The sequence below is a fragment of the Myripristis murdjan genome, chromosome 6, assembly GCF_902150065.1.
Source record: "Myripristis murdjan chromosome 6, fMyrMur1.1, whole genome shotgun sequence".
NCBI lineage: Eukaryota > Metazoa > Chordata > Actinopteri > Holocentriformes > Holocentridae > Myripristis > Myripristis murdjan.
Window position 1 is genome coordinate 26,374,607 of NC_043985.1, and position 25,570 is coordinate 26,400,176.

A 25,570-nucleotide genomic window follows, 5' to 3' on the forward strand; every position below is an offset into this window, starting at 1 on the left:
GCAGTGATGCTCAATGGTCCATGTCGGCTGCTGTCATTACATCGGTGCCACAGTGGCCCATAACTACAGCTGTGGCTGCGACACGGCCAAACACATCAACAGGCTGGTGGGACCCCGTCACAGCCCAGACTGTCACCGCTGGGACTTTTAACTGGTTTTTAATCTGGTTTTCAGTCCTTGAGGTTTTAGGCGCTTATCTATTGCATGTTCACACTCACACACACATGCACACACGCACACAATTATAATATGTGCAAGTGTAGTTTAATGGGATCCCATTAGAGCTAAACAGAGTGGGTTGATTGAAGATTCACAATTTAGCCAGAATAACTAAACTGGTTATCGTCATTTGCAATTGAAGGGAACAGATCATTGCAATCATGCGCATTTACCCATTTAGAAAAGGACCAGCAGGTTCAGACAACAGAGAAACAAACGCCATAAAATTAATGTACATTAATGGAAAATAGCTGAGGCATCAAATTGCAAAGGGATAATGTACAGGAAGGAATTCTATGGGGTTTCATTTATGCCAAAATTACACTCCTCTATATGTATGTGTTCATTTTGAGCCAAAGTTACATTGTTGTATAAAACGTTGTGCTGTTGTGCAGGGTGTTGTTGTCCATATGTACTATTCCTTACATTTGTCTGATCTAGTCGAGGTATTTCATATTTTATTAGCTTTTGTTTAAACTTTCTCATTGCTCTTATCTATTGTTTAACACACTCTGTGCATCTCTTTGTGTCCATGGACTTAATGTTGATCTGTTTGTCATGTCCTGTTTAAAAAAAAAAATCTAAATCATCTCACTGAAAAGTCGTCATGTGATTAAAGCAGGAATTTATTATTATACTGTTATAATAGCTTACTAATGTTATTCTACGGTGATAACAAATCAAATTATCCCATGAAGCTAATATTGTGCAGCCGTGTCATAACACTGGACAGCCTTGCAGAGGGAGCCTGTGTTCTGAGTGACGTAGAAAACTGGAAACACCAATGTACAAAGAAAAAAAAAATTAGGTACAATGCCATATGTAACAGCATTAAACATAAACAACACAATACAAGACGCAACATTTTTGACGTTTAAACTCCATAAAATGCAACATGGCAATACAGCTTTTTCCTCCAGTTCATCACAGAGTGCTGGTGAAATGAGGCAACTTTTTAAAGCTGGTCTTAATTGCTGCATTTCCAACGCTTTCGGCAAAGTGTGTGCCTCTCTCGCCCTTTCTCTCTGTAGCTGCATGTGTCTTTCTAAATGTCATCTCTGATCATTTCTGAACATGGTCGATACGCATCCAGATATCTGTGTGTCATATTGAATCTCTCCAGGAGGAGACAAATTCATGTGAGCAATTATAAATCACTCAGTAATGATTTCCATCAATCGCTGCAAGTGGTTTGACATCTCACAAGTAACAAATTACCTTCTTTCGGACTCCCAAAAAATCTGGTTTTTTCAACTAAAATAAACTATTTGCATGTTTGTGTTGGGATTGGTGCTCATTACCATATATACAGGCACATGTACACACACCATACAGCGCTTGCAGATGTGCTTGTGACATAACTCTGTTTTGTTAAACCCGCAACAAATCTAGAGAGGCAGCACTCACAACTCAGCACCCTTCTGACCTCCTCAAGTGTCCAGAAGCCTGTTTGTAGATAAGTAAGCACCATGTTAGACTCTCATCCAGCCATTTGTTCTGCGGGGTCAGGGCGGCAGCATAATGATGTTGTAGCAGCACCCATTCCCCCTGCAGCGGTGACACAGCTCTGCGGATGGAGAGACTCCTGATTAGATTTACCTTTCCTTAATGGGCCCCTGTCAGCCACCAGCCCGGGGGGCCACGTAACAGCCACACGTGATGAAAATCAAGCTGCTGGAGCCCACACACCACCTCCAGTGTTACCACACCACTTACTGTCACTTGTGTAACCAGTCAGCATTTACCCATTTGACTTTACAGTTTGCGGGAATGATCCAAAGTCTTTTTTTTTTTTTTTTTTTTTTTTTTAATATAAATTGATAAATCTGCAATGGATACAATGCAATAGTAAATTAATCTACACCCAGTACATGAAAGCTTTTGTATTTCCAGTTCTAATAAAATTAAATCTGGTTGATGTTGCTGGAATTTTCCAAAGCAGCAACAGCAATTTGAAATAAGTACTGAGAGAAGTGAGTACTAGAAAAAATAAATAAATAAATAAATAAATACCCATGTTTGACCCAGCAGCCGAGTGTACAAGCACTTCATTTGTACTGTTTTGAGGATGGGGAGGGCAATTATTTTTGAGCCAAAATGTCAACTTGCCCTTCAAGTGACATTTATTATTTTGGTAATGACAGATATGAATGTAATTACTCTCTTTTTATTTAGATTCTTCTTCGATTCTTCTTTAAATTCCCCCTTTTAGTATATAAAATTAGTTATGGGTGTCAGAGGTACACATATTATTGATTATTGATTTATTGATTAAGACAGACATTAGCGTCATCTGTGGTCACAGGACATTTAATCTTTGCGTGTAGTTTATATTTCACATTTTGCAATTCATACTGTATGCAAAGCATGTTTATTATTATCTTTTTAAGCTATCAATTAGCTGTTGTCCCAGCTAGCAAGGACACCCTAAATAAGAAAACATGGATGTGACAATAAAGTAAGATGACATGTTTTTGAGGGAAGACATGTTTGTGCAAGCTGTTATTCATATTTTACCTGTTGAATGGCAGCAAATGGCTTCCTCTGAAAGCAGCGTTGTGTTCTAGCAAAAGCTGATTCCGGTTCCACTTTTTTTTCTGGACGGCCGCTTGATGCCAATCAAATGAAGGAGAGGACTTGCATTTTTCCTGCATTGCTGGATTTGGTCTGAATGCAGCCTTATGCTACAGGGGAGGAGTGGGCAGAGCTGCATTTCAGGCTGGATTTTGACAACAAAGAGGGAAAAGAAAACAGCACTATGTCTGCGCCTAATGACTTGGTATTGCTTGATAAAAAATTAGTGGTACAAAAGCCATAAAGCACACAACTCATGCTCTGTTATTATATCTGTATCTTCATTAGTTCCTCTCTCTCTTTGCTGTAAGGAGTCCTAAACCTATAAAGCCCAGTGTACTGTTATTTTAAAATGTATTCAGTTTTATTCAGTTAGAATATTTCCATGAATAATTTAATACATATTATGCAATGAGATGCTAGGGTGCCCTTCATAGGACATCCCAGACTGTGAGAGTTTGAATGTTCTGGTTACACCACAGTTTTCTGTCGAGTTTGTGATGCCAAAATTAGAGTAAATACAATTTTCACTAGTCATTTAAATATTGTCAAAATCTGTCATTGTGTCTTGTGTGTGTCTATGTGTGTGCGTGTATGTGTGTGCGTGCGTGTGGTAGGACATGTTGTGCGTTGTTTTTGTTGGTGGCTAAAAGGTTTAGCTGTCGCTGCAGAATCAGGGTGACAGAGCCTGCAGAGGACATGAAACAGAAAAAAAAAAATGGCCAAACAAAACGTCACGATTGAAATTGCTTATCGACGCAGATGAAAGTAAATTGCTCTCAAATCGCATAAAGCGTGAGCAGAGAACTCTGCCTGCCATAAGTTGGATCGATGGCTCGGCTGAATTTGTTACGCATACGGGCTTTCTGACGCAGCCACCTCAGAGGAGAAATAGTAGTTCCTCTTGCCATTTTTCATCCCTCTGCCCCCCCCCAGCCCAAGACCTCCTGCTGTGAGTAATGACTGCAGCTGTGCCGATGTGGCCACTCACCGTTTGTGCATGTTCTTGTTTGCGGGTCCCACTTTGATGGCCTTTTACAGTCTGTGTGTGTGTGTGTGTGTGTGTGTCTGATTATGGTGTACAGATAGGCCATTACCCATGTGTTAGGAGGAGAGGGGCCTAATGGACGTCGGAGGATGCAGGACCAGGATGGCTAGTAAACAGTGCTCTGCTCTCATGGCCATATCAATACTGCCATCTGGGAGTTTGGCCACTTCATTCACAAAACCAATACCTGCTGGGATGAGAAGGACCAGCGGAGAGGCCGCTGCCACATGTTCAATCAACGGAGAAAAAGAAAGGGCAATCATGATGATCATTTTCAGGAGGGTGTCATTGTGCGCATGTATGTGTAAGAGAACATGATGAAAGAAAGAAAGAAAGAAAGAAAGAAAGAAAGAAAGAAAGAAAGAAAGAAAGAAAGAAAGAAAGAAAGAAAGTAAGTAAGAAAGAAAGAAAGGAAAGAACTACACATGTTTAGTACAAATAAGTTAAAAGATCAGGTCCATCTGAGCTTGAGTCAAAACCAAGTCCAGAGTAAACTGCGTGTTATTACAAACCAGCACCAAAACAACCAATAAACATAATACGTTTCTTTCCTTGCACAAAGATATTGAAATGTGGAGTTTATTAAGAATAAATAGACTCTGTATTATGCCCTTTCCCCACTGAGCATGTCATGTGTCCATTCCATTTGGGATCATTTCAACTAAAACCAATGAAACTGGCCAAACCAAGCATCAGAGTGTATGCACCAGTGTATGCATTACAAACACAAAAAAAATGCCCAGTTTTCTGTTTATATATATATATATATATATATATATATATATATATATATATATATTTTTTTTTTTTTTTTTTTTTTTTAATCTATGCTGTGTGAGGCCTATTTACACGACAATGACCTGTAACGTCTTATTCTGACCTCAGTCTCATGCAGTACGCACACTCAAGGTGTAGTGTGAAATATTGTTTTTCTGTGGCATTATGTCCTTCAGAACTAATTTTATGACTCCATGTTGTACACAATTTCACAGTGTCTCTAAATATGGAGAACAAATGACAATACATATGCCAAAATGTTAGCTATAGACAACTCCCAATTCAAAGAGATTGGGGTGTGGTCTCGTTGGTCAGCATGCTACTGCCCGGGATGTTTCAAAGATGGCCTCTGAGTAGCCAAAGGGTTAAACATTAAAGGTGCACTTTGCAGAAATTAAGTTCAATTTGATCTTTAGACCCAACTGACAAAAAAAAACATAGATAAAGAACAGAATTTATCAGTGAGCTGAATAGACTCAAACACCAAATTTTGTGCTTATTCCACTTTTTTTTTTGTCACTTTAGTCTACATGTCGTCATTGTCACTGGACAGTGAAAACCATAAACTCAATCATCAATTTTTGTGTTTTTTTTTTAGTTTCGGTCAGCTGAGCCTAACCTGTTCTCACTTCAGTAGACCTTTGGCAATTTTGCATAGTGTACCTTTAACTAATCTGTGCATAGACTTTTGAGGTTCATTGCATGCAAAGATAAATCAATTCCTTCTCTTTAGTACCTTGGTCTGATTTGGGTTCACAGTGTGGCTGGAGCCTCTCCCAGCATGCACTGGGTGGAGGGTGCCCTGAGGACACCCAGGCCAGGTTGCCAGTCCATCACAGGAGAACCACAGACAGACAGACGGTCGCACTCACTTTCACACGGATGGGAAATTAAAAGTCTCCCGTCCATCTGACTCTGGACGTGAGGAGAAAAACTGGAGCACCTGGAGAAACTCAGGCAATGAAAAAATGACAGGAATAACATGCCAAATCAGCTCAGAAAGGACCAAAACCAGGAGGATATTCTTGATGAGAATAAATAACATGTGCAGTTTTTGTTCGGTAGACAAGAGAGAACCGACATCCAATAGTGCCGGTACTTGCTTGCAGGCTGTGTGAATGTGGGGTCGACAGATTAGTGACAAACTGAGAGGGCGAGGAGGCAGACGGTCTATATTAGGCAACAGATAACATACCTTTGACCAATGCAGGTCGAGGCCAGGAGATTTGCCTCGGAGCTGTACTTCATATTGCATCACTGAGGCAAAGGAGTCACAAGAGCTGTGAACTCCAGCCTCCACCCAGCTGCTACTCAAGACAAAGAATGACTTAAAATGAGTGTACGGGCCACTGATATTCACTTTGTACTTTTAAACATGCACCCCCATTGTATCCTGGTTCTCTGCTTCAAAGAGGAGCTGCTGATGTTATAGATACTTGAGCGTCTGCCCACAATCAGCTCATCTGACAGAATGCACCGCAGTGTGATAAGAGTTTATCTTTAATCACCATATGTGCAAAGTAAACATTTCCACCACTCAGACAATGAAATAGATATAGTGAGCTTCACTGTGGAGACTGCTCTGAGAGAGGCAGCAGAATATGCAACAGTTGGACAGCCAGGTGTGTGCCTCTGCCCACCCGGGGAGGGTACAAATGAGAGCGAGAGGGGGTGGAATCCACGAGCTGGTCTGGTCTGGGCCGAAGCTGTAAAGTATGGCTTTGTGTGAGAGCTGCAGGTGTTACTATTGTCTTAACAACAACACATGACCTCCTACAAAGACGGAGCTCGCAGACAGTCACAAAACTCTCAAAGGCGTTCAAATGACTGTGTTTAAAGTAGTTTGTGCTGTCTGCTTTGATTTATCAGCGGCGACTCAAAGATCCAAACTACAGAAAAGGGATAAAAACTGAGCTTCCCAATATGTTCCCATTGCAAAAAAAAAAAAAAAAAAAAAAAAAAAAAAAACACACCACATTTCCAGAATCAGCAATTACTGTACTCTAGCTTCTAGATCTCTGTCTCATCCCAAATGCTACACAATCACATTTGATTTCCTCTGTGAGTACAGACCCAACTGGTAAATGTCACACTGTGACAGGCACAAAGCCTGGTCGCCACAGTCGTACCCCGAGGGCCCCGGCTGCTGTCACTTCCTCTCAAGTGCGTGGACTATGCAGTGGTTGATAGCAAACAGAAGGGAGACCGGATTTGGTGACTTTCTGTCTCTTAACCTGACAGGCTCTTTCTTATTATTTTATTCAAATGAAAAGAAAGAAAAAAGTAAGAGAGGAATTACTGCTTACGTCAAACCGATCGGTTGAATTTTGAATATTGACTTTGTTGTTTATCGTGAATGATGTAGACTAAAAGGCTTTAGTTTTGAGACATTTTATTGCACTAATGGTGGAAGTCATTTAAAGACTTCATTTCCTAATAAACTTCATGTGCAAAAGGCTGTCTGGAAGTGGATCATATAATTGAAGATGTAATTTCTAGTGACGTGAAAGTAAAGCAGAAATGTCCCTCCTTTTGTGGAGGCTGACAGAAAATGACTCAGAGCCATTACTACGTCCCACTTCAAAACCACCCTGTCACACAAACTCAAAATCTCCTTTCTTGTCAGCCCTTAGGTCTGATAAAAACACTGACATTATCTGACAAAGCAGGTAAATGATAGCTCTTGTCCTTCTGCCTCAGAATATTTTAAATTGTTTTTATTTATCTGTAAATTCACAAATACAACATCAGTACAACAACCTTGAGATGCCCAGTCATGCAAAATGTCCTCATGAAAATTCTAATAGATCAGACTATTTTCCTGTCATAATCATCATTATCATTTTCATCATCTAAGGAAGGTTTTCATTTTCGGCGATGCTCTACTTGTCATCCATAAAGTTACACACCTTCCCACATTCATGCAGAACAATCAGTGTCCTGCTTTTGGCTCAAGGGCACTTTGACAGCATTTTACATTCACTTTTGCCAAAATAACTCAAGGGATTTGGACTTCTCGTCTCCTTTCTTACAGCTACAGTTATGTGTAATTAAAGTGCAAAGTCAGTCCACCTCAACTTTAATTTTGCTCTGCTGATCATCAATGTGTTCATAAACTAAATGTAACTCTTTGGGGCTTGTTGAATATAATCCTGATGGAAACCAGTCATACCCTGATCTTCAACTGGTGCCAAGCAGAATATAAACCATATAATTCACAGGTTCATCATAAGAAACACCGCACTGAAGATATTACCTGTGTATGTGTTAATAATTTTTTACACCATGGAAGTCTGTCCAGTGTTCAGACTCTGCTGTTGTTTACATGTCGAGGATCACAGCTGCATGAAGCCCCCTTGTGGTTTTTACTGCACACCTCCAGAACACGCATCAGTGGTTTGACTATCTGTAATAATCTATTCCACATGGGTATGACTGATAATATCTTATTAATTGTGTTTACATATTCAATTAAAGACCCTGACAGCACAGAAATTGCAACAAATTGCAAGCCAAAAATGAATAAAAATTGTATTGAGTAAGTACATTTTTGGATATATGGAAAATCATGTCAAAGGGGGAAAAACAGCATCTATGAATTATTTGTAAAAGCAAAGCATGGGCGCCCTTTCTGCAGCAGGCAAGCAAGATCCCCGGAAAGATAATCATGTAAAGGCTTCCAAATATTATAAAAAGATATTGTCATTACCACTTAATGTAGCACTGTGGTGATTCATAGGAAAAACTTTCAGATTTTCTCAGCAGATCCAAAGGCATCCGACCATAGCTCAGCATCAAATTAAACACCCAAGTTCTTTTCCCATGACTCCTTAGTTCTGTTGACATGAACACCATTACACATAGCATATAGGTATTACTGTAAAAAAATAAATAAATAAATAAAATTTAAAAAAATAGAAAACTCAGAGAGCCCGTCATTCTCTCTCAAGAGCCACACTAATCATGCAAATATTGGCATCACATTCAACTCATTTGTTTGACACACACATTGAGGATGTAACACTTATTCTACCTTTGCAAAATTGTGAAAATTGAAAAATAAAGCCAATGCTGAAACACTGACGCATGTTTAGACTCAGTCACTGTAACATCATGTTTTCTGGTCTAAAAACTTTCATCTTGTACAAAATCCTGCTGCAAAAGTGTCAACCAGAGCTAGAAACTCTGATCGAGCCTCCCTTCATTCGTTCCCAGTTCAGAGTTAGATCTGTCTCTAAGGTGCAATATGCAAAATTTCTGAGGGTGGATTTACATGGCTCTTGTCACTGGCCTCCCTCACTGATAGATTACAAACTTAATCATCATTCATATACATGCTGAGATGTAAACATCTTAATTATTAAAAAATCACAACCAATTCTAGGGCCAAGCAGGGCCTTTATTTATTTAATGCTTTTGACTCAAAGTGGTCAAAATATGTCCTGTGTAAAAATAATTACGCACGTGCAATTATTAACTTTACATGAAAGATTCCTCCGCAAAATGTCTTTTGATTGCAGAGTGGAAAATGACATGAAAAGTTCACAGCGTCATTCTTTTTTTTCCCTTTTTTCTTTCATGTTAAACAAATACTTATGCCAACTTATTTGAGCTGATGATTGCAAGAAACAAATGCAAAAACAAAACAAAAACAACATAATAACTGTCTCACAATGTCTCCTAAGGTTATATTCTTTCATTAACGCGGACAGATTTATCTTTAATGCAAGCAAACAGGCACTCGACCTCCTACCTTTCATGAAAACACCTGTTCTCCACTTTTTGTAATATTAATAGTAAATCAAAAATCATCTCGCAGATATTATTATGCCACTGGTCTGATGTGGCGCACAGGCCTTCAGTTTTTCGTATAGTAGAAACACTGCATCAGGTCCTGACTTGAATCGACCCTCAGCATTTTTTGCATATTGCACCTTTAGGGCATTACCACTAACATGAATTGTGACAGGGACTTTCACAGCCACATTTACCCAAACTCATCATCCCTTAAGTATGCCCTTGTGCCCTCCAACCACAGGACCCCTGGTTATCATGCTGTTCCTAGAAAAGCTAAAATCATTAACAAATCAGCAGGCAGCCACGCGTTCCCCTCCTGAGCTCCCAGTCTTCACTGTAAGTTAGAGTTTGTTGAAATTTTCAACTCAAAACACCTACTTATTTTTAAAGTCAAACAACCAGGCCTAGCACTGTCAGACTTGAGGCTGACTCATTTGCCTCCTTGACCGTAGTTAGACAGCAACAAAACAGAAATCTGCTGCTAGGAAGCTCAGTATAGAGCTGCCTCTGTTTAATGCATTTCAAGACTCATTCTCCCTTCCATTTCTATGAATCTATAGTTTGGTTGAATACGTGTGTCTTGAATGTTTGGGTTATGTACTGCATTATACAGTCTATACTTCTGTTCTTCTCTGATCAATAGAGCAGGCCAAAGACCCTTCTCTGACTGTTTCTATACTGTGCATATGCATCATCTCTGCTCCTTCATGTTTCTCTTCGATTGCCTTGCACTTTTGTAAATATAAGTATATATACATATGACGTTAGTGGGAAAGAATCTAATGTGGTAAAAACGAGTGTGAAATTTTCTATGATGTTTCTGAGAATAATACAGTAGGTTAGATATTAATATTACACTCAGTAAAAAAGGCACAACAAATGAAATGGCAAAGTGAGTGGGACAAAGAATGGAGTGAGGGGTGACATAATATTCAAAGGAAGCATTAAAAAAATACAAGTTTATAATGAAGCAGAGGAGGGAAATAAGGCATTAATGATGAGAATTATATCATCTTAAATTAGCCCATGGTTCATGATTAGGAAACAACAGAACAGGAGGTGAGACTGTTGCCATCTAGTGGAGCATTTGATGTTTGGAGCTCAATATGCAGAACAGACAGAGGCAGAATAATAGGTGCATGTGAATGAATCTCAAATAAATATTTGCAAAAAAAAAAAAAAAAAAAGTTTAAATTTCTGTTTGAGTTTTTAAGTCTGCAGCATTGATGCACAGAATTTGAGTTTTGAATTTGCACAGTTTGCATTGTGTAGCTATTTATGGTTTATCTGTTTCACACTCCTAATCAGTTTGAGGCGACAGTGAAAACACTAAACACTGTTTGCCCAGTCAATAAAATCGTCCCAAGAGGATTTACTCATTGAACTTTACCAAAGTCTGCTAAAACTTCACAGAGGTGGTGTAGATGCACAGTTCTGCTGGGTATGAGAGAGCCGATAAACAGGCAAAACGAGGACTGCAAGAGGAAACAACAGAACCAGTTCCACTTGGAAAAGGAGAAGGAAAAGCAGTGATTAAGAAGAGAGGAATGGCGATGTGGGAGGAAGACCAGGAAGGAGAGGGCGGGTGTCACAAAATACAAAAGTCGGGCATGACAAAGAACCATCCAGAAAGGAACAGAAGGGAGGAAATCATCATAACAAGACTCAGGCTGGATCATGCAGATTTACATGGCACTTTGCACTGGAGGAAAAGGAACAGCAGCGAGTGTGAGAGCTGTGGAGTTAAAGAAAACACTGAGCACCTCGTACTGCAATGCACCATGGGTAAAGCAGAAAGAGAAATAATATAAATAAAGTCAGAGAGGCGGGAGGAGACACTGCAGGGGTCAGGATGAGAGAGGGAGAATAGGGTAGGAAGCACCAGGAAGGGACTATTTACCTTGTTAAGTGACACGAGGTTGGAGGGTAGAATTTAACAAACAGGATGAGATGACCTGATGTTACACACTGTTGTACAGCAGGTGGCGGTATGCACCATAAGTTGTTTGCAATCTGCCAGTAAGCTAAAAGGAGAAGAAGAATACAACCCACCATTAAAGGGCATTTTCTCTCTCTCTCTTCTCCTTTATTTGATTAAATTCAGGTCAAGTACATGAAGTATACATGTTGCATACATTTTCTCATTACAAAAGAATCTGTAAATATACTTCATAATAAAAAATAACATAAAAATAATAATATACAACAATATGTAGGGAAGAGAAAGAGAGAAACAAACAAACAAACTTATGAGTCTGACTAATTGAAGTAAATTTGATATATCTAAGTAATTTAACAGTTTGTGCCAATTTGTGATTTCTGAGTTTGAACATTTTAATGGTAAGTTTTCATTTATTTATTTATTTTATTTTTTTATTTTTTTTTACCAAATCATCAGCCATCAGCCAAACCATTTTCTGGATATATTATTAAGGCAAAATAATAATCAAATTAATCACATAAGATTAATCTGTCTTTCTTAAAATTGGTATTGTTAAACAAGAGTAACAGAAGTCTTTGTTAGCTTCAACAAACATGTTCAATAGTTTTCCCCTTCACAATCCAATCGCAAAAAGTGCAACTGTTGTTCAGTAATAGTGTTATTATTGCTGTTTAATATTACCTTTTACAGTGAACATTGTTTAACAGAAAGTAATTTATTTTATTTGAAATTATATATTCATATTTATTTATAAAGTGATTTCCAATAAAGACGTTAGTGCACTTTATATCCAGTATAGACATTTAAAAGAATAATAATAGAAGCTCTTGAGGCGCGCTGGAAGGCACCTTGGCCCCGCCTCCTTCTCGACCAGCGGTCCAATCAGACGCCAGGATGCCAGAGCGCGTGCGTGACTGACTCGTTGTGGTCGAAGCTAGGACGCGTGAGGAAAGCGACCAGAATTCCGCTCAGTGAGAGGTAAAACACAGCTACCTTTAAGCTAATAAGCAACTAACACCATTTCAGCCATCACTTCGTGTCATCGCGGCGGTGGCGAGGCGTTCAACATCACCGCCGCGAGATATCACACGAGGTTTGACAGACAGCTGACGAGCTGCTTATCTCGAGCCGCTGCTTTGATTAACGCGCGAGCTAACGCTGCGCTAGCGGGTTAGCTTAGCTCGTCCATGCGGCTACCGAGCGTTTTTTTATCCACAGAAAACGCCGTCGCTTTGCTTGTAGATGTCAAATGTATAGCGTCAACGCATTCCTGTTGTGTTGTCATTTGTCTAAGACGGTTTGTTTAAAAGAGAAAAGGGGCTAAACGGAGTGCTTTTCTCACATGTCTGTTAAGTAAGTCATTGTTCCTAGCAAGTTGGCTCGTAGTTTCTCAGCTAGCCCCGGTTAGCCTCTGTCACAGCTCCGTGGCACCGCCCATACTAACGGTGGATAGTAGTTGTTTGCTGCATGTGCTAGCCGGCCTGTCACCCCGTTTGTTAGATTAGTGTGAGCACATTATATTGTCAGCAATGTCCCCTTGGTGTCAGAGGCAGCGGCGGTCAGGATATCGATATTAGCTAATGGAAAGATGCCACCGCCAGCTGTCAGATCCTAGCCTAGCCGTCGTTAGCATGCCAATGCGTCATCGGCCTGCGCTTGCTCAAGGCTGCTGTTGCTGTTGTTGATTTCTCAATCGAAGTGAGCTCACAGGGTCTGCCTGTCATTTTGTTGTTCTGGCTGTGTCCGCCGACCTACAGCCGACTTTGGGGTTTTTTCTCGTTCATCATTTCTCAAGTCAGCTCAAGTTGAAATGGCCAAACTTTGTCTGTTGGGTATAGTTTGTTGCCAGCAGTCAGTCTTACTTGCTAAATCATTGTCATGATTGAAGAGCATCTGTCTAATTGCATTAACCTGTTTCTAACAGAGGAAGGAGCTTCACTCGGTAATGGACGCCAACAAAGGTAGTTTTTAAAATCTTTTCATGCGATTTTATCAATGTGAGGAAATATAGTTGGTCTGTTTTCAGTGTACTAGATAATCTTTATTGATTCACAAGTTCACAGTACGTACAGTAATAAAGAAAACACAGCATGCAGAGTACAGACAACAATAATAACAGATGAGCTTAACAGAGTTATTGCATTTGGTATGAAAGACGTGTTGTAAATGTTCTTGGTTGCTGCTTTGGCTGTAAAGCGTCTTCCCAAACCTGAATTCTTTAAAGAGGGGATGAACAGGGTCAGACACAGTTTGTCATTTGATGTGTGTGTGTGTGTGTGTGTGTGCATTTATACATGTGTTTATCTCCTAGTTGTATTTGCTTTTTTCCACTAATTTTACAGGCTATGTTTATAGTTCTAGATAGTGTGTTTTTATTCTTAGACACCAGATGCCCATACCATGTACACATTAAAAGTTAAACTATGTTCTACAGGATGTTCAACAAATGTATTCTCTATCCTACAGAATACATTTGTATAGCCATTGTAATTCTGTGTGTACACATGAGTGAAGATCAGTCATGAAATGCCGTGACACAGTGCGCCACAATGAAAATGATGAGGTGATGATTTTTCAGTTGAGCAGCTATAAATAAAAAGGACACAATAGGCGATGCTGTAATTGAACCACGCTGTTTGGAGTCGGAGGGTGGCACATTTGTTCTACATCGATTGTCTCTGCTGATTTGGCAGGTAAAGGAGATCAAGGGATGCAAAGTCCAGGTGGGCAGATGGACAGACCTGACAGCTACCACAACATGGAAAGGTGAATAGAGGCTTTAACTTTAACACATCAGGTGGCATTTATCACTGCATTTTTTTCCTCAGATGTTCCTCGCCTAAACAAAAAATAAACACAAATAATCTTGCAGTCCCTGAAAACCATGTCAAGATTATCCTTTGTTCCCCCCAAATACCTAGTTCATGACCTGATTTTTCCCGTCAGCTCTTTTAATTCTTATCAGTTTTCATTTCATTGTTATTTCCCAGTTTGCTTCCCAAGGCAGTGAAGAGGCGAGTTCATGCCCTGAAGAGGCTACAGGTGCAGTGTGCCAACATAGAAGCCAAGTTCTACGAGGAAGTCCATGAGCTGGAGAGGAAGTACGCCACCCTCTATCAGCCTCTCTTTGACAAGGTACCTCTAACAGCGTTGTTTGGTACCAGATCTTCTGCTGTGTCTAATTCCATTGTGCTTTGCTGTGACACCAGCTACCCTCAAGAGAGAGCAGAACACCCTGTACTCACCCTGTTTTTTTTTTTCTCTCTCGTTTGAGAAGTAATTTTGCCTCAGTCATAGATTACTCTGTGTCAGTGGTGGATCTTTTCTACCTTTTATTACATGTAAATAACGACTGGAATTTACAGTCTAGGAAATTGCTTTTTTTGTCAGTGCAGACGAAGTGAAGAAGGTTAAGACGACATTTACATGAGCATCAAAGATTTGAGCTCCATTCTGTTGTTCCTTGCACCGCAGGGTGTCATGTATGTCACTCTAGTCCTGACCCGAGGTCAGAGAAGACGCATCCATGGTGCTAAATTAAATACCGCTGCAATGAGTAGTCAACTGTTCCTCAGTCAGTTGTGGCTATTTCCAGAGCAGGTGACAAGAACCCAGCCACGCTGAGTTACACTGAAGACTGGCAGGCATAATCCCTCCACACCTGTCTTTACTGGGAGAGTGCGAGTGTGTGTGTGTGTGTGTGTGTGTGTGTGTGTGTGTGTGTGTGTGTGTGTGTGTGTGTGTGTGTGTGTGTGTGTATGTGTGTGTGTGTGTGTATGTGTTTATCTGCATCTATGTGTGTGTGTCACTCTCTCAAAGGATGTGTGTTTCAGCAGGCCAGCTGTAAATAATTCAGCTCTACCTAATGAAAGCTTGTTTATTTGCAGGTGTGGGAAACTGATACTCAGAAATACCACTGCCAGTGTAACAGTTATCTTACTTTATGTGTGTTTACAGAGACGAGATATTGTCACAGGAACAGTGGAACCTACAGACGAGGAGTGTGAGTGGCACAGCGACAGAGAGGAAGAGGAGGAGCTAGCCGTACGTAGAGCTCCGATGAGTTTGTCTGTTAATAGAAAAACCTGAAAGGTACCGCTGTATGAGCAATGAATTCTGACAAGTGCATTGCCCACTGCTTGTAGGAGGAAATGAAGAAAAAAGCTGCTCTTGAGGATGAGAAGAAGGAGGAAGCCACCCCAGAGGAGGACCCTAAAGGCATCCCAGAGTTCTGGCTCACCATCTTTAAGAGTGTGGACATGCTCAGCGACCTGCTACAGGTACGTCTGACCAGTGTCCGAGTTTGAGATGATGGGTAGCACAGCCCACCTCACCTCATGTGTCTCTGTACTGATGATACCTTTTTATCATCAGGAACATGATGAGCCCATCCTAAAGCACCTGAAAGATATCCAAGTCAAGTTTTCGGAGCCTGGACAACCAATGGTTAGTATCAGATATCATTGATATCATATCAGATTAATACCAGGGAACCAACCAGGGAAGGAAAATTTTTTGTTATCTCTGTGGCAGCATTTGTGGAGTAAATTATTTTCTTGGTCTCCTGCTTGCAGAGTTTCACACTAGAGTTCCACTTTGAGCCCAATGGTTTCTTTAACAATGCAGTCCTCACTAAAGTCTACAAGATGAAGTCAGAGCCTGATGCTACAGACCCTTTCTCATTTGAGGGGCCAGAGATCATTGACTGTGAAGGGTGAGAGCCGGAGCACGCATGCTTGCCATACCACGGATTTAGAAACGTTAATGTTGAATGTTACAGAGAATAAAGAGAATTTGTGTTTCTAATATAAGCTGACTTGGCTAACTCTTTTTTTTTCCCTTTCCATCCCACATCTCCACCTCTTCTTTGCACTCCTTCCAACTTTTACTCTTTTTCTGAACTGGTTTTCTGCCAACTCTCACTTTCCTCCCTACCTCCTTTCTCTAGCTGTCAGATAGATTGGCACAAGGGGAAGGACGTGACGGTGAAAACTATTAAGAAGAAGCAGAAGCATAAAGGCCGTGGTACCGTCCGCACTGTTACTAAACAGGTCCCCAATGACTCATTCTTCAACTTCTTTAATCCTATCAAAGGTGAGAATGTGCAAAAAATAGACACAGATCTCTTTTAATTACTCATCGGTGCAAAGTACATATATTTTTTTATGCATTTAAAGATTTAAAGCAACTTTATTGTGGCACTTGAATTTGTCGCAGTCTAAATGTAACAGTGGAAAGAATTTCCTTACACCTTTTCCAACACCTCTCTGTTTGCAGATTTTCACACTTGTGTTCTTAGAAATGTTTACCACATACATTTATACTTACTCATGACACTGCTCAGTGCGCTAAATTAAAATGTGGTGCACATACTGTATTTGTGGCAGCTGGGTGGAATGTGCGAGCAGATCAAAGTTCATGCCCCTGTGTCAGCTAACATCCCCCTGCTGTGTTTGTGAGCAGGACACTGAATCCATAAGAGATCCAGAGACATTGTTATGTAGCTGAGCCTGTACTCTGACCTCCCTGTAGAGAGTAGGATTGCAAAAATAGCTTTTCCCCACAGGTATCAGTACAGCACCACCTTATCCTGCATGTTGTGGCGTTCAGCTGTTGGTGAGGGCTCTGTGTTGAATGTAACAGCAGGTGGCACCAGACTCTTTCCTTTGCGTTGTGGGATCAGAGTTGTTTTGCACTCACAGACTCCCAAATAGCCATGTGTACACAAGGACCCGGGCTCTGTTTCAACTGTGAGTAAGAGAAACAGTGAGCAATTTTGGCGCTTACTAAAACTGGACTTTGCGCCTATTGGAGAAAAGGAGTCAAGGCAAAATTGTGAGACCACTGACAGAACAGCTGTCAGTCTGTGAAGTTGCTACCAGGCTTGTGCTGATTAGTAATCGTATCATATATCAGCGATTGAAGGGGTGATCGACAGTTGGTTTTTCCCACACCGATTATAACTAAATACCAACAGATCTCCAGAATCTGCGCCCTCGCTGTGCATTTACAGACGTTTCTGGTGGAGCAGCATGTCTTCTGTTACTGAGTATGAATGACAAATGAATTTTAAGTCCTGAGTTATGACCAGTTTGCCGTCTCTTTTTCCATGGATCTGACTCACTGCATCTGCGTTTTCCTTATGCCTGCTCACCAAAACTTTGCTCTGCACTCCATAAGAGTAGTTTATGTTACAGATATGATTTAGATTGAGAGATTAAAGACAAATAATAATGTTAAACAGAAGACGACGCTTGTGTGCTTGGTGGACCGTGTGTCTGTGACATTATTTTGTGATATGAAAATAGAAACTTTCCCGCAGCCCCGGCCACTACCCTATTACTGATACTCTTATTCATTATGTATCAAAAAGTGATTCAAAGTCCAAGGCGCTCACATGGGCTGTGGAGTTGAAGGCTTTGTTTTATCGGGGCTCAGGCATTAAAATCCGGCTTAATTTGCGTGATCCCTTACATTAGAGCACTGTTTGAGGTACAACCCAAGCTCACCTTCAGATTACGTGTTAATGTATTAACTAGCATGGAGACATACCGAACTATTTCCAAATTTAGGTCACGATTGAAAGTCTGCAATTTCACACATAACTGTTACCTTTGTGTAGAAGTCTACCAAAACTCGTATGTTTGAATAGCTTGTTTGGAAATGCTAAAAAAAAAAAAAAAAATGAAAGCTCTAGTCTCTCTCTCACACTAAACAGCATGAGTGATTAATTTGCTCTCATCAACGTGAGGTAGTTGAAGACTAGACAGTCTTGTAGTTCGGTTTCATTTCTCTACTATTTAGTTGTAAGAACAGTTGGTGCTTAATGGAGATATTATCCCGGTAAGCTGAATGACTAATTCTTCCTCATCAAACGGTCAGTGAATTAGGCGGTAGACACCATTTTATGTGATCGCTGAATCACCTTCTCTGTAGAGTCAACTTTCCTGTCAAACATGCCAGGACTAATTCTGACTTTGTGGAGTTGAGATACCTGATCAGTCATTTGAGCAGATGAGCAGATGTTTGTCTTTCTGGTTTGCTCATTTTCCAGGTGCACTATTGGCGGATATAAATAGCTCTTTGTCATATGGGTTCACACATGCAGCTCTGGGGTTGGCTCTTGAGGAGTTAAACCATGGATCAGCCCTCTGTCTCAACTCACACCCAAAGATTTTTATTCCTTAATTGGACACTAATACAGCTCAGATTTTTTTTACTTCATGACGAAACAAACATGGATCAAACATGAACATAACCTTTTCCGTCTTTATCCGCCCTCAAAGGGGAAGTCACTTTCTTGTCACCGCTCATATCGCCTCTATCAGATAATGTGAGAAAGTATTGGAGGAATGTGTTTAACCAGCGGTTAACCGGATCTTAGCCTTTTTAGAGCAGACACGCTGGAATGCTGCAACGTCAGCTCCTGGTGTAGAAAAGGCTCGTCCTCCTGTGTGTGTGTGCGCACAAGTATGTGTACATACTGGCGTGTCTGTGAAATTATTTGATGAAGGTGTGCATACTCTAGTCACGCTGGGTCTGTAGCTTATGAGTGGCTAGTAAAAGACTGTATACAGCGCTGCTATATTTTTTGTCGCTTTGGCGGTTACATTAGAGAGTAACAGTATCAGAGTAACATCTAGAGAACAGCAGAAATTAAAATAGAGCAAAACATTGAAAACCCACAAATGAACAAAGGATACATTTTTGAAAAAAGCACTAAAAGCAAGTACAAAAATGTGTTTTAAGAAGGGTGTAAAGGAAGCTATTGAGTGTGCCTGCCCGATATCATCAGGCAAGTCTGTGATGTGAAATGGGGCGAGGCTGATCTGTGCTTCAAAAGTGATCAGTAAAATTTTAATTCTAATTCTGAGGCACAGCCAATGAAGGGATGCTGAAATTGTGCGAATGTGTCCTATAGTCCAGTGGTCCTGCTGCAGTAGGAGGAACTGAGGCATGAATGACTTTTTCAAGGTCAGCATGATATGGAATCATTTGAATATTGAAATATTTCTAAGATGATAAGATGTCCAAATGTTTTCACATGGATTTTTTGAGAAGCCTTTTCCAGACAGGGAAAGTCAGGGAATTCAAAAAACAATCTTTGTCTTAGTCATGGAATATCATGCAATTCATCTACCCAGTCAAAAAAAAAAAAAAAAAAAAAAAAAAATCAGTATCTAGTTATTCACCAAATGTAACTTTTATTTTCCATTGCGTTCACTTCCGACAGAATGAAAATAGAATAATCAACTTCAGTAAGGTGTCTGAATATGAAGTGTTTAAAAAGTATCAAAAATTTCAAGGAAAAAAAACTTATAACAATAATGAGTACAGAGGAAATATATGCTGAAGATGTACCGATTCTATAGGAATAATGTTAGCATCTCTTCTCCCATGGATACTGTATTCATGGAAAAGAGAGGGGAGAGGATGATGTCACCTTTAGTCAGTCCGGAGGGTGGAGGCCGACAGTTGTTTTCTTAAGGTCTGTCACTTCCTAAGGACGACGTGACCTCATGAGGTGATGTCATGAAGAAGCGTGGTTTTTGCCTTAAATGGGTTTCCAGGCTTTGGTTGTTCTGTATCTGTAACTGTCTGCAACGTTGAGATGGAAATACACAGAGGAAATTAAATTCAATATTAGATTTTCCTCAATTCTGTTTGACTGTAATGCTGAGCTGTGACTGTTTGCATACCTGTAATTTAAATATTAATGTGGTGACTGAGACTCCCTCTCATTGTCGGATTCATTGGCAGAAAAAATAACATTTAATTATGATCTTTTATTTGCTATTCATTTGAAGTACTGTGTATTCAAGAGTGGCTAAATGTCCACATGCCTTTATAAATACCTCTAAGATCCTCAGAACACATTGAAAAGTGATGGTGAGTGACTTTTTGTTCATTTTGTTGTTTTTTCTCTTACAGTTTCACCAGATGGAGAGATGGTGAGTAATCTGTAGATTGGTTTTCATAAAATCACCACTTTGGTTAGACTTTCCTTCACCATCAGGCTGCTGGATCTCTTCAAAAACTGTCTGTCTTTCTGTCTTGCAGGATGAGGACTCAGAGTTCACTCTAGCCACAGACTTTGAGATTGGTCATTTCTTCCGTGAGAGGATAGTTCCCAGAGCAGTGCTGTACTTCACTGGAGAGGCCCTGGAGGACGACGAGAGTGTGAGTGTTCCCCTCAGACACGCACTGCAATACACAAATACAAAAATAAAGCTCCAACACAGAAGCCACAAGATGTTTGCAGACTGGAAACAAACAGTTTTGGAGGCCGTCTTTTGTAAGCTACACTGTTGTTCTTAGATGTGTTACAGTTCGGTCTGTTTTCACTGAGCATTTTGTTTTGTTTTTAATGCAGTTTGAAGAGGAGGAGCTGGAAGAGGGCGATGAAGAGGTTGGTTGAGTGTTTGTGTTCTGACTGGCTGATTTACATCTTTACCCGAGGCTGCAAGGGTCCTTGAATATCTCACCATCGTCTTGTCCACGTGTGTTTCAGGAGCAGGATGAGGAGGGTGACGATGAAGATGATGAGGGAGATTATGACCCCAAGGTCAGTATCCATTCTGTGCTTTTCACTTTTCTTTCATGCTTTATATTTTTCCTGTGTGCATGCTCCTCTTACAGCATGGGGCTCTTTCTGTTGGAGGTTTTATATAATGTGAGTGGTTTTATTGATGCACGCATTGAACTGATTTTCCTGTAGCTCAGTGAGTTGAGCCTGATGGTAACACTGTCGGGTTTAAGGTCTCAACTCTGACTGAGACCGCTGATGATGTACATCTTTAAACTCATCGTATTTTATGGTGCATTGTAGAGCTGGGTGATCCGGGCAGAAACAATCATGATTATATTGACCATTACCGGACCCTTTGGTGATTATTTTTCCACGGTTTGTCGAAAAAAGTTCAGTGTTTGCATCTCAAACATCGGAATAGGTTACCGGTGTTTCTTTGTGACATTGACACGGCTTTATGGCAGTGCTTGCAGAACACGCCTTGTTTTTGCTCAGTATCATTTCTCCTCTAACCAACATGATTCCACACAATTTATGTGCACCCTTTCTTGGGCACTAAGTCGTCTCCAGTATTCTCAAACTCGCTCATCTTTCTCTGCTCTTTCACGTTGATAACTTTCTGCAGAGAACCAGGCGACTTGGCTGAGCTGTAATCCCAGCAGCTGTTATACAAAAGTCTCCTTCACATGAAAATTAAGTAACCTAAATATATGATTTCTGAAAATTGCTCTGATGATATGATTTAAGGAGCAGTTTGGTCATTGCCCAGCCAACTCTAGTGCACTGGCTAAAAGCATCCACCAAATGGTTATTATTGTGGCATGGTCATATCAAACTTAAGTTAACAAAAACTTTGTTTGTGGTGGACTATGTAGGATGTATTGTCTGTCAGTCGCTCCATGGTAATCCTTGCCATGTTTAGGATAAGTTCACCAAGTGATATTTCAGAAGCAGCACATCCTTTAAATTATTTTCACCAGAACAGAGTGCTGTGTTAAGTGCAAATAACACAGTCAAGTTCATTCCTGCTTTGGGTTTGAGCACTCGTCTGTCAACTCTGGGGAAGGAACAAGTGAAGGTGAAAGTCGTCTGATCTCTTGTTCAAGTGCACACACATACACACACACACTCACTCACAAAATGAGGTCATTTACATAAGTGTATCAGTTGTCTTTTTTTCCCTGAAAGTGCCTAAATAATATTACTCTTATTACATCCTGATTGATCATAATGGCATATGTGGTGAAATATTTATGTATTTATTTTTTCAGTTTTCTGAAGTCACTTTTTCAGACCATTGGTCATGTGCTCTCAGTCAGTGGAATCAATTGAGTTGATATGAGCACATTTCTAAATTATTCCTGCTCCATCGCGTGTGTTATATGTAGTCATATTAGCAGCAACAAACAGTGCCGCATTGTTGATGCGTGTTTCTGTCGTAATAGTGTATTGTTGTGCACTTTCCCTGATGTGGCGCCTGCTGCCAGGCTTGCACTTTGGGAGTTGTGTTTCGGGGATGGTGCTTATTCAGCAAGCTCAGGAATGTTTCGCCAAGCCCAGTTAGACATGTGATGATTATAACAACTTGTGTATCATGCCTGCATGTGACATTTCTATCAGAATAAGCCCATGGATTGAATTTGACATTTAAACTTGTGCATATTGTTGTCTCTCCCTCTCCCTGGATTCCCTTCCATTACAGGCATAATCAATCATTCTCACCCCATGCATTTCTAGGTAAGGGAGAAATAAGGATGGCGTCCCACACACATTAGTATATATTGTCCTCCATTAGCTTTGGCTCATTTTTTTCTATAGCTGCCTCTTTCTCTCTTCCACTCCTATCTCTACATCCTTGATTCTCCCAATAGTCCAAGGTGTTTTAAGTCCCTCAACTAACATCTAAGTCACATTAGTTTTTCACTCCCCATCTTTCCCTTTTTTGGTTATTTGTTGTTCCACCCATAGTTCCTGGTTTCTAACATCTCCTTTACCGTATCACCCTGAAGAGTACCCTTAACTGTCATATTCTGGTGTCTGCTTTCTTTGTAAAGTTTGTTTGCTAGCTAGCGCCCCGTGGCTTGGTTAGCTGTCTGTTTTCTTCAGCGTCAGCCAGATTTGTTTTTAATATCTTTTTTTCTGTCATCTTGTTCATCCCCCCCCTTTTTTCCCCTCCTCTCCGTGTCCTCACAGAAAGCAGAGCCCCAGCCTGCCGAATGCAAGCAGCAGTAACCGTGGTCATCAGGGGAGATTGGTGGAGACCTGCTGTTCGTCAAATCAGTCCTCAACCAATCAGCAAGTCCTCCTGTCCTTGCAGGCTCCGCCCTTTATGAACTCATCCAGACGCAATAGAACACAACCAAACCGTGTTTTTACGATGTGCATGACCTCTTTTCTTTTGTCTTGCGCCCCCACCCACCCCATTTGTTTGGCTTCATTCATACTCAGAGCTGAAGTGACTTGACTCTAGTTAAAATACCATGGCATCACTGAGGGAGAGTCTACTTCTTTGGTAAGGTGAAGTAGGTGAGTACTGCCAAGAACCTCAGAATATCATAATATGGAATTGGAAAGGAATGGATCCAACTTTAGTTTTCATGGAAAAAATCAGTTACTCAGGGTTTTTTAATGCCAACAAGATAAGTGTTAGTTTACCAGGAAACTGCTGAACAAGTTTGACTTAATCTTTCACTGGGGTTGCTGAACTGTTTTTGTTCTCTTTTGTTAAGGTGTTTTTTAAGAGACACACAATGTATAATTTGATTTACTTTTTTAATGTTCATTGTCATGTCATTGGACTATTTATTCTGGTTTCATGCAGTTGTATGAAGTGGTGCATTATGGGAACACATAAAGCCCAGCCACATTTACAGGTTCATTCTCATTGGCTCAAATCCCATTCGGGCTTAGCAGATCAACAAAATTTGTGTACTGCCAAATTGTTTTTTTGTTTTATGTCGTCTTTTTTTTTTTTTTTTTTTTAATTATTATTATTATCAAAGCGTGTTTAAAGCATTAAAGAATTCATTTCCATAATGATATTGCTTACCTGTGCCCAGGTGTATTGGGATAAACAAGCATTTAAAACATAATAAAGTACTTAAATGGACACATTTACACCAGTTAAGGTCACAAGATTGACATTTGCAGAGGTGCCTAAAAGGTTGAATCTCAGAACTGTCTTACATTGCTTGAGTGTTCTCTCTTTGCCCTTTCACCCTGGAAATGCTTTTTCAACTTGTGTTAAGGAGATTAAGAGAGTGGACACGAGTCATCAGAACATGTTTGAGGTAGAACCTCCTCTGTATTAACACCTGTTGATATAAGCTGTTACAAGTGGCACTTGGTTCTCAACCTGTCGCATTTCCCCCCTGGCCCAAGTCTCTCACTGGCTCTCTGGTGGACATTTCATTTAAGTGGACTGGTATAAACAGTCTGTGTGACTGGCTGTTTACATTTTTATAGTGGCGTAGAGATATCAGCTCTGATATTTATCTAGTACTTAACAAATATGTCATTTAGCGTCCGTTATGGAACAGGTTGCAGGATCTAACATTACCGTTGAGACTTTTTCATATATATCCTTGTGTTAACAAGAAGCCAAAATGACATAAAAACCCTCTTCACTCAATTAAGCACTCTGCCAGTTCTCTTGTTAACACCCACTATAATGTAAGTCATAAAATAAACTTGTTTATGAGATTATTATATTAAGATTTCTCTGTTACTGTCCAAATGATTCAATAGAATGTCTCTGGAGAACAAATGAAATGTAAGAGGTTGCCAATGTACTTTATACTGCACTTGGATTTGGTCTGTTGGTTGCTACTGTGGACACCTTCACCTGGTAATAGTGGTCATTGATAGCAGTGACAAGATGATAATACCTTCCCCTCTTCTCCTTTTAAAAGAAAGATTGTAAATCTTGGACCGATCTCTCAAAGCCACGGTGACATCTTCAAATCTCCCACATTGGACCGTGTGCTAGCAATGGCCTTATCTGGTTCTTATTCACAATTTGTTACTTGCGCAATATTTCTTTTCAATTTGTACAGAATTAGTTAAGATATTCTATTAAAGTTGTGCGACATGAAAAGAAGACTGTGTTTCCTTTGCGTTTGTGTGTTTGTGCTCATGTCTGTCCACACAGAGGCTAGAGAAGTGACCAGAGGATAAGTGACTCAAATCTATTGTGGAAAAAGTATGCTGGGAAAGTGAATTAGGAGCACGCATCCTTCAACAACAGCCCTTGAGCAAGGCTCTCAGCTGCTCTAGTGGAGCTGCTCGGTGACCAGAAGGAAAAGATCATTTTGAGCAACAAAGAATTAGTAAGTTAGACACCCTTTAAATAGTGTTATAGACTGTGAAATTTTGTGTTAGCACTAATCAACATGTGACTGAATTACATTAACAGTCTTGTGCTGCTTTGAGAGGGGGGGAAACCCCACAGATGGATTTGTGGAACTGGGACGTGGTCTAGGAAGTGTGCATGTGTATCCAGCCAGCGTTTCCTGAATGAGTAACAGTACACAAACACTGGTAATGTGCCGATGTTTCCCAATCTGGTCCTCAAATACCACCTGTCCTGCAAGGCCTCCAAACCAGGATTTGCACAGACAAGGGACGAAGGCATGATTAATCTGATGGAGGAGGGGGTGGACAAGTGAGCAACAGATGCAGAGAG

The 25,570-nt window shown here is 40.4% G+C and overlaps 1 protein-coding gene across 5 annotated transcripts; it reads left to right on the forward strand.

The window, feature by feature from the left end:
- Window positions 1–12,242: 12,242 nt before the first annotated feature.
- Window positions 12,243–24,985, forward strand: nap1l4a (nucleosome assembly protein 1-like 4a). Of its 5 annotated transcripts, XM_030053682.1 has the most exons (15): window positions 12,243–12,335; window positions 13,282–13,318; window positions 14,051–14,123; window positions 14,348–14,492; window positions 15,315–15,401; window positions 15,503–15,637; window positions 15,732–15,803; window positions 15,932–16,071; window positions 16,306–16,451; window positions 20,289–20,308; window positions 20,418–20,537; window positions 20,731–20,766; window positions 20,869–20,922; window positions 22,589–22,623; window positions 23,080–24,985. In XM_030053682.1, the coding sequence occupies exons 2-14, from the start codon at window positions 13,303–13,305 to the stop codon at window positions 22,592–22,594; spliced, it is 1,050 nt and encodes a 349-aa protein (XP_029909542.1). In that variant the 5' UTR covers window positions 12,243–12,335; window positions 13,282–13,302; the 3' UTR covers window positions 22,595–22,623; window positions 23,080–24,985. The 5 variants fall into 5 exon arrangements, with proteins under 5 accessions (XP_029909542.1, XP_029909539.1, XP_029909543.1 ...); XM_030053679.1 differs by lacking the exon at window positions 22,589–22,623; XM_030053681.1 differs by lacking the exons at window positions 12,243–12,335; window positions 22,589–22,623 and adding an exon at window positions 12,432–12,450 and having other exon boundaries at window positions 23,080–23,118.
- Window positions 24,986–25,570: the final 585 nt, after the last annotated feature.